This window comes from Rana temporaria, chromosome 2 (genome assembly GCF_905171775.1).
Source record: "Rana temporaria chromosome 2, aRanTem1.1, whole genome shotgun sequence".
NCBI classification, from domain to species: domain Eukaryota; kingdom Metazoa; phylum Chordata; class Amphibia; order Anura; family Ranidae; genus Rana; species Rana temporaria.
Genome location: NC_053490.1, coordinates 462,411,937 through 462,427,320, shown reverse-complemented (window position 1 = coordinate 462,427,320; position 15,384 = coordinate 462,411,937). Strand labels below are relative to the sequence as shown.

General features: G+C 43.7%; 1 protein-coding gene across 1 annotated transcript in view; it reads right to left on the bottom strand.

Moving 5' to 3' along the window:
* P2RX5 (purinergic receptor P2X 5) overlaps positions 1–15,384 on the bottom strand; it is a 115,573-nt gene that overhangs the window by 44,698 nt on the left and 55,491 nt on the right. The window contains exons 2-4 of the mRNA XM_040338632.1: positions 12,592–12,742; positions 12,440–12,511; positions 7,621–7,696 (exon numbers count right to left, since the gene is read on the bottom strand). Coding sequence (XP_040194566.1) covers positions 7,621–7,696; positions 12,440–12,511; positions 12,592–12,742 — 299 coding nt within the window. The remainder of the gene's footprint in view (positions 1–7,620; positions 7,697–12,439; positions 12,512–12,591; positions 12,743–15,384) is intronic.

The following is a 15,384-nucleotide window of genomic DNA, read 5'->3' as shown; positions in this document are numbered from 1 at the left end:
TTGACATGAGCAAAGGTCCTGCCGCTACCAAGATGGCCACCTCTACAGAGACAGTACAGACCATTGCTTGGTAAGTCAGTAATGTGAAAAGATCACTGCAGGGAGACCACATGCAATAATGGTAAATAGTCTTTTGCTCTTTGCTTTTCATATTCTTGGGCACAGCTTTCAGAGTTTAGTTAATCTTTAATGAAAATAATGTTATTAATGTAGAAAATGAAGATGAATGGCCACACACCTAGTCCGGATGTTGCTTTCTTTTTTGTTGCATATCAAAGAAACAAAGAAAAAATATCACACCACAAGGAGCATAGAGCACAGATGAGAATAGATTTAACGCGTTTCACACTAGCATTAGATAGCTCTTACTCATAACACCAACAACTATAAAGAAATCGACATCCAGGCTGAATGTGGGGTCATTCATCCTTATTTTCTGCTGTTCTTGGAGGCAAGCACTTTTGTAAGTGGACATGCTATATGGGCACTGTATACACACACTTTAAGTTGTGTTGAATTGCAGAAAGTACAGGGTTATGGAGTGCCTGATGCACAGAATTCAGAGGTCAGGAGTGCGTAATGAATGCAGACTGTGAAACTCAGAGTACCACTTGTATACAAACAAAAATGACCCCCTCTACCCTGTACAAATCCCGCCAAACCTATATCCCCCGCAGTACAGATCTCCACCAACAGCCTCAGCCTCCTGCCCATCACAGACCACCCTTCAACCCCCCCCCCCCCACACACACACACACAATCTTCTACTCAACATGTGCAGCAGCAATTCACAGACCTCAAAAGAAACAGAAGTTCAGCATGAGGGGGAGTCCTTCCACAGTTGTGCCATGAGACTGGAATAGTGAAGAAGCCTCCTGTTGGCTCTGACTGCAACTGTCAGAGCCATACAACAAAATTGTCAGGGAACCACAACATCCCCAGAGTTTTGGGCACCCAGTGCAGACTGCACCCCCCACCCCAAATACGCCACTGCACATACCAAGATGCTTCAGCAACTGAAGCAGTAGATGAGAACTGATTGCCTATTTACAAATAGAGGAAGAAAAACGTTATATTTAATCATTGCTGGCAATGATGTTTTGATGTTTAACTCCTTTCATATATACCCTGTTGGTCCGGATGTCTTGCTGACTATAAATAACATCAGCTAAGACCTGACCAGCAGTTACCCATGACTAAGTCACGTGTCTAGTGACGTAACGCGTGGGGGAGGAGCTACGAACGGGACGGATTACACATCCGAATGAGGAGACACATCGTATGCTGAGCAGCCAAATGAGGATTTGATTGTTTGTTTGCCTACACTAATCGGTGGATTCATGAGTGTGACCTATCTCTAGCTTGCCATTTGATTTCACATGGTTGTGTATATCTGCGCAATGAGGTTTTCTTTTTGTCTCTCTGTCTTTTACATGAGTTGCACAACTGTGTGAAGTAATCAGTTTGGAGTCTGCAGGATCTGTTCACCCCATACATATCTTTCAAGCCAGTACACGGCACTTGAACACAGGAGGTGTATTGTAGTACATGTCATTCAGCATGTATTTGGACAAATTTTTTTGCACATGTATTGTATTTGAATCATATTATGATTCTGGTCTCACATCACAGAAGTTATTAATCAGCGCATATACCATATATATTGAGTTATTTTTAAAAGACAATCGTCTTTTCTTGGCTGCTAAACTTCTACCATCATGGACAGGCACTATGCCATCTTCAGCTCTATGCTTCGTTAGACATTTACAGCTAAATATAGTCAAACTAAAATAAATTATTTTTCTTACCATTTACTTTCTCATTTTATTCTGCCAACAAAGAACAGCTTAAGAACTCTTCATTGCCAACTTTGCTGACCTTGAGCTATCATTGTACCTTGTACTGTACATTATGCACTTTTTTCATTTCTTCTAAATATCCATTCCATGCTCACTCAATTACTGACCATGAGAACATCCTATTTCTATTTCCTATCCATCCAATATCATATACCAATGACTTCTAGGGCTTCCTGAACCCACCAATCCAAATATGGCATTCTGTCTATACAAATGTTTCATGTACACTGGATACATTTGGACTGCATTGGGCAGCTATTGCAGCGCAGTCCTACTGCATGACAAAACAAAATGCCTTTTCACCTGTGTGCCCAGTTCACAACACTACAGTGGTGTGCGGACAGTGTGTGCTGCACTGTCAGCCAATTGAACCTAATGAAACACTCTGTGTGACATTTTAATAAAGTTATTTTTTAACAAATAGTGAACAGTGTGATCCTGCCAAACTCCCACTGTGTTGTAATGCAGTGTCTGGTGTGAATTGGCTCGTAGGCTCGGTTTACACCTATGTGTTTTTTGGTGCTTTTTGCAGAAACGCATGACAGTCCATTTAACAGGTTTCCTATGGGACACATTCACATCTTTGCTCTTTTCAGCCACTGCGTTTTTTGGACTTTTTTATACGCAAAACAATGTGTTTTTTACATTTTAGGTTCAATAGACTTGAATGGAGAAGCTGCAGAAAAGCATTAAGTGTGATCTTAATGCGATTTTGCAACAATTTGCGTTTTTGCCCTACAACAAATTGGCAAAGAAATGCATAAAAAATGCAAATCGCAGCAAAGTCGTGGTAAAATTGCGTGTGGTAAAACGCAAAAAGCACTGCAGAAACAATCAAAAGCAAACTGAATAGGTGTGAACCGAGCTTAAATCATTCCTGAACTGCTGTTCTTAACTCAGATCCAGCTAACTTCTTTAACTAACAGCTCCATGGCTTCAGGTTATTTGCAGAAACTGTGGGCTAGATTCAGGTACCTGTTATCTCCAGATACGCTGCGCAATTTCAAATCTACGCCGATTCTCAAAGGCAGATACGCTCAAAAAAAAGGCTTCCTCCGCCGACGTAACTTGAATACGGCGGCGTATAATTGTGTGCAATTCTACGCTGGTCGCTAGGGGCGCTTCCGTTGTTTTCGGCGTAGAATATGCAAATTACCTAGATACGCCGATTCACAAACGTACGTACGGCCGGCGCAATTTATTTACGTCGTTTATGTTAGGCTTTTTCGGCGCAATGCTTGGGAGCAATGCACACTGGGATATGTACACGGACGGCGCATGCGCCATCCGTACAAAAGGTCAATCACGTCAGGTCATCATAGATTTACATAAAACACGCCCCCCTTCCACATTTGAATTACGCGTGCTTACGCCGGCCCCATTTACGCTACGCCGCCGCAACTTACGGAGCAAGTGCTTTGTGAATACTGCACTTGCTCCTGTAAGTTACGGCGGCGTAGCGTAAATATGATGCGCCGCCATAAGAAACAGCGCAGGTACCTGAATCTAGCCCACTGTTTTCATTTTGTCAAACCTTGATGGTTTGGAAGCCTTTATACTCTCTTTAGTAATGTAAATCATTTAAGAAAAGCTCACTTTGTTCACATTAAAGAGGACCTGTATTATGAAAGCTGTACCAAAAAAAAAAAAAAGGCAAGCAGACAGCAAGTCACAAGTGATGCCCATAGTCTTTCTGCAGCTGATCTTTTCCCCATTAATACATTACCATGTTCAACACTGTGGAAATAATAACATGCAAGATTGCAATAATAAAAAAAAGGTTATACTTCCCTGCTCTGTGCAGTGTTTTGCTGCCGGCGGTCCTGGCTCCCCCCTGCCGAGTGTCCCCAATAGCAATCCTCTTGCTATGGGGGCACTTGAGCAGGTTTGCTCCAGAGCCACACTCCTGTGAGTGGACATTGTCCATTCACACAAAGTGCTGTTCGTCCCCGCCCCCTGCTTTATCCTCTTTGGCTCACTGGCTGTAATCAACAGCAGCAGGAGCCAATGGCTCCCACTACTGTGTGGGCCAGTGAGGAGAGAAAGCTGCTGCTTGGATTGAGATGGAGTTCAGGTAAGTATAAGGGGGGCTTGGGGGGGGGGGGGGGTAGCTGCACACAGAAGGTTTTTAATTTTATTGCATTAGGGTAAAAAAAAAACTTCTGTCTTTAGAACCTCTTGAAGTATGTTTCACACATCTTGGTAAAAACAGTAATTCCTTATGTCAGACATTCCCTCAAAAACTGGAGATCTGATGACTTGTGGGGAAATAATCAAGAAGCAGCAGCAGGGGTGCAGAAACCACAGATTGACTGAGTGAAGCAGAAGCAGAAAGTTACTTGCACTGCAGGTCCTCAGGTACATCTTTCTCTTTAACAAGTGAGCAGCACAGCATTATCATCATCACCAAATCTTTCTAGCATTCAGAATCAGCAGTGGCTTAGATGATCTCACACTCTATATATACTGCTATGAGGCTTGTAGGCACAGTAAAGTTTAGTGCTATTGTTCAGGAAGAATGCAAGCAAAAATGACGATTTTCAGAGTACTGCTTAGGTACAATAAACTCTATATGATATATACCTATAACACTGTAAATAATCTATTTTTTAGTTTGGGTCTGCTTTAATAATCTTAGTTCCATTTCAAGTAAAGTGTCATTTTGACCTCAATGCAACCCTTCAAGACATCTAAAGCCTTCACAAAACTGGGAGCAGGGCCGTCTTTACCGCAGGGCAAATGGGGCAGGTGCCCTGGGCCCTGTCACTGTTGGGGGCCCAAAGCAACCCTCTTTAAAAAAAAAAATTTTTTTTTTTTTTTTTTTTTTTTTTTTTTTAGGGGTCCGGAGGCCCCCAGGGCCCCATATGGCAACCCCCCAATTTTTTATTTATTTTTAAATAAAAAAAACTTTTTTTTTAATATATTTTTTTTTATTTTTTATTAAAGGGCCATTTTTTTTTTAGAGGTCTGGGGGTCCCCAGGGGCCCATAGTTCCCCAGGGCCCCGGATGACAACCCCCCTTTTTTTATAAAAAAAATATTTTTTTTATATATTTCTTTATTTCTTTTATATATATATATATATATATATATATATATATATATATATATATATATAGATATATAAAATATTATATATAATATAAATGTTATTATTATTATTATTATTTTATTATTATTATTAAAGGACCCAGAGGTCCCCAGGGCCCCCGGATGGCAACCCCCCTTTTTTTTATAAAAAAACATTTTTTTAAAATTTTTATTTCTTTTTTTTTCTCTCTCTATATATATATATATATATATATATATATATATATATATATATATTTATTAAAGGGCTCAGAGGTCCCCAGGGCCCCATGTGGCAAACACCCTTTATTTTTTTTATAAATGTTTATATATTTTTTTTATTGAAGGGCCCAGAGGTCCCGGATGGCAACCCCCTTTTTTTTGTAATTTATTTTTTATTAAAAAACAATTATTAAAGGGCCCAGAGGTCCCCAGGGCCCCAGATTGCAACCCCCTTTTTAAAATATATTTTTTATATATATTTTTTATTTCTTTTTTTCTTTTTATTAAAGGGCCCAGAGGATGGCTACACCCCTTTTTTTATATATATTTTTGTTTATTTCTTTTTTCTTTATTTCTTTTTTTGTAAAGGACCCCCCCGCTTCTAAATTCGCGGCAGCCCCCCCCCTGCTTCTCAATTTCAGGCGGCAGCACCCCCCCATCCCGGTTCTCTGCTCCAGGAGGCCCATGCCTGAAGCTGTGTAAGTGGCCCCATAATTCCTGATGGCGGCCCTGCCGCCCGTTAAGCCCCTGTGCTGCCCACAAATCAGGCTGAAAATCATCAGCGGCACGCAGCCAGTGACAGTACTGCTTACCTTCCCAGTGTTTTAAAATGTACAGCACCCCTGGCTTCCCTTTAGACGTGCACTTCTCCCTTCCTGCCACTGGGTGCTGCTTGTATATAAAAGTGAATTAGAATGTGATTTTATAACATCCCCAGTTTGCTCTTCCCGAGGCTGACTTCTTCATGTCCTGCTCCTCAAGGTATGTCACTGTTTGCTAATCTATATTGTAAATAGAAGTTTTCTGTAGAGTGTGCCCAAAGTCTTTATAATATTTGATGATTCACTGCAGGTCTGGTCAGTGTTTTAAAAAGTTCCTCTATTTTACACATGGCATGGCATGGGGTCACAGCACCGTCTGTCCATTCTGCTTTAGCACCATGGGACCCCATGCCATGCCATGTGTAAAATAGAGGAACTCTTTAAATCACAGACCAGACCTGCAGTCCAGGCTGAGTAAGGCCTCAGAGCACATGGCATTACTGTCTGTATTTAACTGCTTGATGGGCTTATTTTGGGCCTGGCTGGTTCTGCAAAGAAAAGCGCATGCCTCATGTATTAGGCTGCGCACACGGCACGCCTATGCCCATCAAGCACTGAAATACAGCACTGTCTGTCCATTCTGCTGTCTGCTGTGACTTATCTGCAGTTCCCGCACTGTCAAACTTGCTGCATTTTTAAACGTTTAGGTCACGCTTTTAAAAACACAGTGCGTTTGTGTGTGCAAGAACTGCAGGTAAGTAGCATGGTGCAAAAGCAAAATGGATTTCAAGGCAACTGTATTTTTAAAATGCTGAATGCACCTTTTTTCTGCAGGAAACAAAGGCATGGCAGCCCATTCAAATCAATGGGCTGCTGTACCTGCACAAATGAGGACCGCCAAAACATACATGTGAACCAGCCAGGCCCAAAATAAGCTGGAGGGGGGCCCAAAAAAAATGTTTGCCCAGGGCCCAAACCATATTAAAGACGGCCCTGACTGGGAGATGCATTTTTAAATTGTATTCGTAGTGGCCAGCCAGCTTCACAGACAGCACAACAGACCCCCTCCAAAGTCCCCCAAATACAAACCCTTAAAGTAGATGTAAATCTGATTAATTCAATTTGAGCTGTGCATATATATCTGCAGTGTTTTATTATCTCTCTTCAAAGCACTAAGTCTCTTAGCTCTCTCCTGCTCTGTACCTCTGTTATCAGCCTGATAACTCCTGACAAATTCCCTGTCACATATGATAAAAGCAGCCTGAGTTTTGTGCTGCGGAGGATGCTATAAATAGATTGGCAGAGCCCTGAACTATTCAACGATCAGCTCTGAAAGTCTCTACCTATGAGGAGATGGGGTATGTACCTTTCCTCCAATCATCTGTCTTGGCTGTATGCCCAGACTTCACTGCAGTGTTCAACAGGAAGAGAAAATGTTCTAACACAATCTGAACTTTCTAAACATTTTATAAAGCTGAAGACAGATAAACATGTACAACTTATGTAGGGAGATTTGTTTCATCTCTGTGTATCATCTAAGGCTGTTCACTTCACTGGGTATATGTGAGGGTTTACATCCACTTTAAGGGTTTTCTATGTATTTTGGGGGACTTTGGAGGAGTCTGTGTGCATTTTTTTTTAATTTGTATCTTTTAAATCTGCATGACATTTATAAGCTATATTAAAAAGAAACAACATTTTTTCCTATTGTAAGTATTGTGTTAAAAAAAAATATATTCTTTGGTATAATATTCTTTAAATTGCTCATGTTTTTTCTATACTTCAGTTTGTCACATTCTCTGTTTTACTGCTTCATTAATGAATGCAATCTCCTCTCCAGATTTATGTCTTCTACACTTTTAGTAATGTAATTGGTGCAGTGAACAAACGCGTATTAGCAAGCTTTGTTAAAATGTGATCACATTATACCATTGCCGGCAATGACCGGTTCACCCTCCGGGCAGTCACTGTCCTTTGTACATACTGCGTCTGGAATTCCAGCATTCTGCACAGAAACAAGAGTGGAAAGTGATTTATTTTATATTACTGGCTCTTGATAGTGTTAACATTTAAGCAAGAACTGTCTGCATTACCCAGAGTTACCAATCAGATCCATTATTGCCAAAGTATCACTAATGCTAGTCATAGAAGCATAGATCTATCTCATTATGCCTGCAGGCAGAACGAGAGAAATCAAATAAATTCATTCATCCATGCTAAACAGTAATGATGGAGGTATCTATTGTATTCAACGCCTGCAGCTGCTTGAATACCCAAACAGTGACTGCATGCAGGGCTGGACTGGGACAGAAATTTGGCCCTGGACTTCATCCAGACTGGCCCACTTTGACAGGTCTCTCCCATGGCGGCCGGCAGGGCCGCTGTTAGGAATCATGGGGCCCCGTACAACCTACCTGACGGCCCCCCCCCCCCACACACACACCTGACATGATTATTAATGGACACAAATGCCATCCCAATTCCCTCTCCTAGTACAAATCTCCCCTGCCTGCACAATTCCCCCAAACCCTTCTGTTAGCCCAGAATTCCCTCATTGGCTCCTGGTACACAATCAGCCGCATCTCCCCTCCCAGCACAAATCTTCTATCTTCAATCCCTCTCCTAGGACACATTCCCATAAATCCCTCCTCCTAGCACAACCCCCTCTTGGGGCAGGGGGAATGAGCTTAGCGGTGGGTGGCCAGGTTCATTATGCCTCCATGTCTCTCACCCAGCAGCTAAAACCCGGCAGGAGGGGGAGAGAAACCTGGGTGAGAGACACGGAGGGCATTGTTCTCCACCAACCCTCCTGCTGTCTGGGCCCCTCTGAGTGCCGGGGGCCCCCTACAAGAGGGCTGATGGTCCCCCCCTATCAGCAGCCCTGGCGGCCGGACAACTCCCGCACCGCCACCCAACCCCTCTCTCCCCCTTCACTAGCCACTAGCCGTTCTATTTATTAGAGTAGAACGTCTGGTACTGGTACTCTTATAGGCAGTACCAGTGGGGAAGCTAGACATAATTTTACCCGGGACAAAGAATCAGTTCGGTAACCCCCCTTATGGGACAAGATTAGGCAGAAGTGAGAAACTCCCAGCTATAACTGTTGAGTCAGCTGTCATGCTCCTCTGTTGTCCCCCCTGCTCCTCTGCTCCTCCCCCTGCTTCTTTGTTCCCCCCAGGTGAGTGCTGTGGGGAAGGAGAGGAGTGGAGGGGGGAGGCGGTCCGCTGTCACCCAAGCCGGCCCACTGAGCCATCGGCCCACCGGGAAACTCCCTGTAGTCTCAATGGCCAGTCCATCCCTGACTGCATGTGATAGAATGCAGTCACTAATCAGTTGCCAGTTTTCCACCTGGCTTCTTCAGTCAAAGTTTAGTAAGGTGGGTGGTGCTGACAAGGCCACCCACAACTTGAATTTTGTCAGTTTCAACAAGAATCGGTCAAAATTCAAGCTGTGTATGGCCAGCTTAAGTTTGAACTTGACTGATAATCCAAAGCAACAGATGTACATTTTTCAGAAGAAGACTTTGTACATTAGGAAAGCAAAATATTTGGATCTTTCACACCATGAATGTCCACAATAATTGAAGGCTGGGTTATTTTATTGGAGGAACACTTCTCTCTGTCAATGTTAATAGGGATTACAGGTAAGATAATTTAGCTGTGTGGTGTGCTTGGGCACTGTGGTGGCGTGTGCATTCTCCTATCTTCACCATTTTTACATAGATAGTCAGTGAAGAACCCTTCTTTTATTGGTGGTCAGTGAAGCACCCCTTTACATTGTTGGCCAGTGAAGCGTTTTACCTATATTGGTAGTCAATACTGTAAAGTGCCCCCTTACATTTATGGTTAATGCAGTGCCCCCTTACAATAGTGCTCAGTGTAGTTTCCTCCTTCATTGTTGGTCAGTGAATTGGAGACATGCACATGTACATGGGCTGTTATAGTGCTAGTTCTGCCCTTGCTTTCTTCTTATGGTAAAGTCCTAAAATGGTATCAAATGAGATTCTGCACAACACGACCTAAATGATTCTTTGCTTATAGGGAAATTGTTCACATGAGACTCCACAGTCCATCCTGAGCTCATAAAAGCACACAAGGTAGTAGCTATGCTTAAATGTGACAGCATATCCATATAGTACTGCTTTCTCTGTAAATGTAGTCCAGGTCAATGTCTTCATGGGCCTAAAGTCCACTCCATTCTGCAGACGGAGGAAAACCCTATTTTTCCTTCCGTCTGAGGATCGGATCGGGTGAACACAGACAGACGGTCCATGTTCATCCGATCCCCCCATAGGGGAGAGCGGAGAAAAGACAGGGCGGTCCCTGCACAGTGTGCGGGGACCGCCCTGTCATCCGCCGGCTCAGCGGGGATCCCCGCTGAGCAAGCAGAGGTTCCCCGGGCGGATCATTACTAATCCGCCCCGTGTGAAAGGGCCCTTACAAACAACTTATAAAGGAAGGAGACAACAGGAAGTGAGAGGAAATCTCCCCCTAGGAAGCATAATTCCCTCCTGTAAGATTTATCATGGAAAAAAATTGTCTCCACTGAAGCTTTATCACCAATCCTTGTTTCCCCAACAACCCAAAATGAAAAAAAAATCCAATTGTCATTGGGACAGAAAGTGAGGTGAAATCTTCTGAACAGGGGCACAGACAGCAAAACAAATGTTACAGGGGTGTTAACCCTTCCCTATGCTAAAAATTGAAAAAATATTTTTAAATTAAAAATGTACCTGTTCCAACTTACATACAAATTCAAACTTAAAGGGGTTTTCCACCCATTTTGTAAGTTTATTAAAAGTCAGCAGCTACAAAAAGTGTAGCTGCTGGCTTTTAATAAACCGACACTTACCTGCTCCACGGCTCCAGCGACGCGCCGGACGGGGCTCCACTCCTCGCCCCCCCTCGCCGGCCGGCGTCTTCATGCTCAGTGTGGGCACCCGGCCGTGACAGCTTTCGGCTTCACGGCCGGGCACCCACTGCGCATGCGCGAGCGGCACTGCGCATGCGTGAGCGGCGCGGCCCGGCGAGGCGCCGTCTGATTGGACAGGCGATCACCGAGGACCTGTCACGTGTCCTGGGCGATCGCCTACAGCAGCCCCTTCCTGTAGGTGATTAAGCTTAATAGCCTAGGCGATTAGGCTTAATCGTCTACCCGGAAGGAGGAAGTGGGACAGGAAGTCCCACTCCTCCTGAAGCCCCCACTCCCCCCCCCAAAAAAATTACATGCCAGATGTGGCATGTAAGGGGGAGAGGAGTGGGTTAAGAGGAAGTTCCAAATTTGGGTGGAACTCCTCTTTAAGAACAAACGTATAGAACCTTGTTTGTAACCTGGGAACTGCCTGTACTTAGCATTAATTTTTTGATTTCTGTCCTACGTATCTAAAAAAAGCACTACACGGGTCCTAATCTGAATTGCTTGGATGCTTGATCCGATACTTAGGCAGCCTTAGTGGTGATCGGTGCAAAGGTGGGGGGGAGTTACAAGCACTGATCTCCATGTATAGCTTTTCTGACAGCCGCTTCTCCTCCTCTACCCCAACTGCCGCACCGATCACCCTTGGCTGTCCCCCTCTGTGCTCCCTGTGTCCTCCTCCAGGTCCCCCTGTGTCCTCCATGGCTCTCCATGTCCCAATCCATTTTACCCTCCAGGTCCCCCGCTGTATCATCCTCCGGGTCCCCCTGAGTCCTTTCCGGCTCTCCGGCTCCTCCTCCGGTCCCCCCATGTCCTCCTTTGGTCCCCCCTGTCCTCCTCTGGTTCCCCCTGTGTCCTATATGGCTGCTTCACCGGTCTCCCCCTGCCCCGGATCTGTGAGGATGGAGAGCGGAGGAAGGAGCTGTTAAATTTGTCATTTACCTGCTCCTTTTTCCGAATGCACCGAGTCAGTGATCACTGACTCTGTAAATTGATCATAACTGAAACATCGTAAACCAGGAGCCTCTGTCTCATTCATTTTTATTCATTTTCAGTGCAGCTGAGGCTGCAGAGAAAGGGACTGGGGAATCTCTGTCTTCAGTCCCTTTGCCTGTCTAAGAGGGGAGATGTCAGGGGTCTGTTTAGACAAATCTGCCCACGATTCAAAATGCTGAAGTGTGAATGCAGCCTTACTTTTCCACTGATGATTTATACTTGGGGGTGCTAATCTTTAGGCACATAATAAAGCTCATATCCAACCAAATATTTTTTTAGCTTTGTGGAGATTCGAAAAGGGTAGAACGTCTAAAAGTTTTTCTGTGTGTACCCTTTTTGGAGATATTTGCCCTCAATTCCTGCCCAGGTGACACTCCATTGCAACATGTCATACAGGGGACCAGAAAGCGATGGGAATATTTCACTTTGCATGGAGTTGGGTTGTAAATTATACACATCACATTATGTAAATAAATGGTTGGGACCTCTAACCCCCTGTGAAAGTGTTTGTCTGGCCAAAACCTAATTTCATTTTGGATAGAGTGGGGAAGGGTGAGAACCACTGTCAACTTTTTACTGGTATCTGGGGCTCTGTTAGAGAGATTTACTCTCACTTCCTGTACTGCTGACATTTTACCAGAAATAACGGTAGGCTAGAACTCATGCCAGATTTTCTATTGCTGCCTGTGTCCTTGCTGCACATTTTCCCTCATTTCCTTTGTAGTGAAACAGGGCAGGAAGTGAAGGTAAATTTCTATAACAAGAAGAGCATAGTTATTATAAGGTTGTTCAGTGGAGTACTTTTTTTATTCTTTAAGTGAGTTTATGTCTTCCTTACCTCACTGCATTTACCTTGCCTCTGGTTAGGGGTGACAATCAGGTTTGTTACCACAAAAAAAATATTTTCACCCTGAAGGAAGAATAAAAAAAGAAAATTAGATATGTCTTTTGTAGAGATATTTTATACATGCAATGAAGAGATCTACTGACCTGTGGCGGTATGACATAATCTACCACATCCCAGAGTCTTGGTCCCAGTTCTGTAGTGTTGGTGAAGGCAACTCCCTTTAACTTGGTAATGACAGAGCTCTGTATGGATGTGTCGGTGTCTTGATACCCTTTTTTAGTCACAAACACCCACCTACACAAGCAAAATGGAACATCAGATAAGCTTGTCATACATATTTCAAAACTTTTCTGTGATTGGTGAACTACACAGACACAATATATCAGATGCAAAGGCAGCATCTGACCCCACATTCCAAAATACACAAACAGAATCAGGGATGCAGGGGTCAGGGTGGGGGGGTTCGGGGTATTCTGGGATAACAGAGCGATGGGCTAGAGGCCCAAAAAAAGAAAGGGTAAGAGGAGGTGGGAAAAGGAAAAGGAAGGTCCCCCAGGCTGGGGATGGGGTCAAGTTAGTTTGAGAGGCCTAGACTGGTCGGATGCAGAGTAGGGAATGCTCAGGACCACCACAGGGTCCATACTTTGAGAAATTTGTCATGGGAGTGGTGGAGGATACTGGACATTTTTTCATGGATCATGAGGGTCGTCAAGATGTTCTTCACCCCCGAAAATGATACAGCCTGCCTTTTCCAGGCCCTTGCTATTGTATGCTTAGCTGCGATAAACCGATATGTGGCTAGTTTCTGCTGGTGAGAGAAGAGGCCCGGGATCAGACAATGGAGCAATGCAAGTTTGGGGTCCTTGTGGAAAGGTAAGTGGATAAGGGTAGCTAGGAGTCCAACGACCCTCGACCAAAATCTCACGAGGCAGAGGCAGGACCACCATATGCGCATTTTATCTCCTTGTTGACTACACCCCCGGAAGTAACTATCACTGTAGGATGGGTTTGAATTGACAATGCGAGCTGGCTGTGTTAAATGTATGTGTTTTTAATGTGCTTCCATTGAAATCTATGGATCCAAAAATGCACTGTCTTGTAAAAAGAAAAAGAAAAAACATTGCAGGAAACTGCATAGATGTGAATAGGACCCATAGGAAATGATGATATAAAACAAAATAGATTATTGTGTGTTTCTGTGGTTCAGCAAACGTACTAAAATTGCGTAGATGTGAACCTAGCCTAAGGCTCCATTCACATCTCTAGCCTAAGGCTCCATTTACATTTCTGCGTTTCGGATTGTGGGCGGAATTGCAGGATGCCCGTGCGCTGCCCGTCAATTTCAATAGCACCCATATTGGTTATGATTGCGGTACTTTGGACTGTAAGTGTCAAATTTGTGATCAATAAACTTGTTTTTGGATTAAAAACAAATTTCAATAGCACCCCAAATGTAACACAATTCTCCTGCGACAATTGCTGTAAAAACGCGTGAAAAGAATTGCGGAATGCCTGTCACCCAAAAGAAGTACATGAGCTTCTTTTAGGCGACAAGTGTCCTGCGATTCTATTTACATGTTTTTACCACGATTGTCGCCCCCATATGCCAAGATGTGAACAGAGCCTAAAAGAGCAACTTTTGGACAGCACGCCTCTTCTCAGGCTGGATACAATGCACAATAAAGCTACAAAGTTTCAGTTATTAAAATTAAATACAAGGGAACCAGATTCAGTAAATAATTATCATCACTCAGAATATTGGAAACACATGCAAAAGTAGAGCCTTCTGCACAAGTTAAAGAGACACTAAACCCAAAAGATCAGATTATATTTAAAGATGTTATTATGTGTGCTGTTTACACTGTTTTGGTTTCATTTACCTGAGGATCCTACCAGTTCCCTATTCAGATTAGCAACATAATAGGGGTGATACGCACTCATCATCACCAGAGAAATAGGCATTACCAAAAATAGAGAAATAGAGAGGACTTATTAAATCCAAGGGTTAGGGATAACAACTTTGATTTCTCTTCTAGATTCTCCTTTTTCACTACCTATTCCAACCAACATTTCTCCATAAAAAAGATCCTAAACCGATTGCCGCCCACCAGCCGTCAAATGACAGCTGGGTGGTGCGTCTCTCGTCCTGGCCAGGCGTCATATGACGTCCTCGGCCCTCTAGGGGGCGCGGCGCGTCACTCAGGAGCCGAGGCGCGTGCCTGGTGGCCGCGATGTCCGCCGGGCACCTGCGATTGCCGGTTAACAGAGCAGGACCGTGGATCTGTGTGTGTAAACACACAGATCCACGTCCTGTCAGGTGAGAGGAGATCAATGGTGTGTTCCTTGTACAGAGGAACACCAATCGGTCTCCTCCCCTTGTGAGGCCCCGCTCCCTACAGTTAGAATCACTCCCTAGTGTTAACCCCTTCCCTGCCAGTCACATGTATACAGTAATCAGTGCATTTTTATAGCACTGATCGCTGTATAAATATGAATGGTCCCAAAAGTGTCCGATATGTCCGACGCAATATCGCAGTCACGATAAAAATCGCAGATCGCCGCCATTACTAGTAAAAAATGAATAAATAATAAAAATGCCATAAATCTATCCCCTATTTTGTAGACAGGTGTGTGAAAATGTAGCGCTGAGAGAAATATACAATGATAATGTACAAAAGTGATAATATTACTAATAAAAGTCAATCTAAAATCCTGCTAAGTAGATGAGGAAAAAAAACAAGTCCAGTGAAGTAAATCAATCCTTGTATACAAAGTCCGCCACGGACGAGTGGTTGTTCTCAAATGAATACTGATGATAAGAGCAGGTAGATAGAAAATCCAGATTGATATGTCATCCAATCAGTGATAAGAATATATACTCTTACCGGAACTGATGGACCCGAATGTCAGCGACAACAAGTCAGTAAAGCATGGGT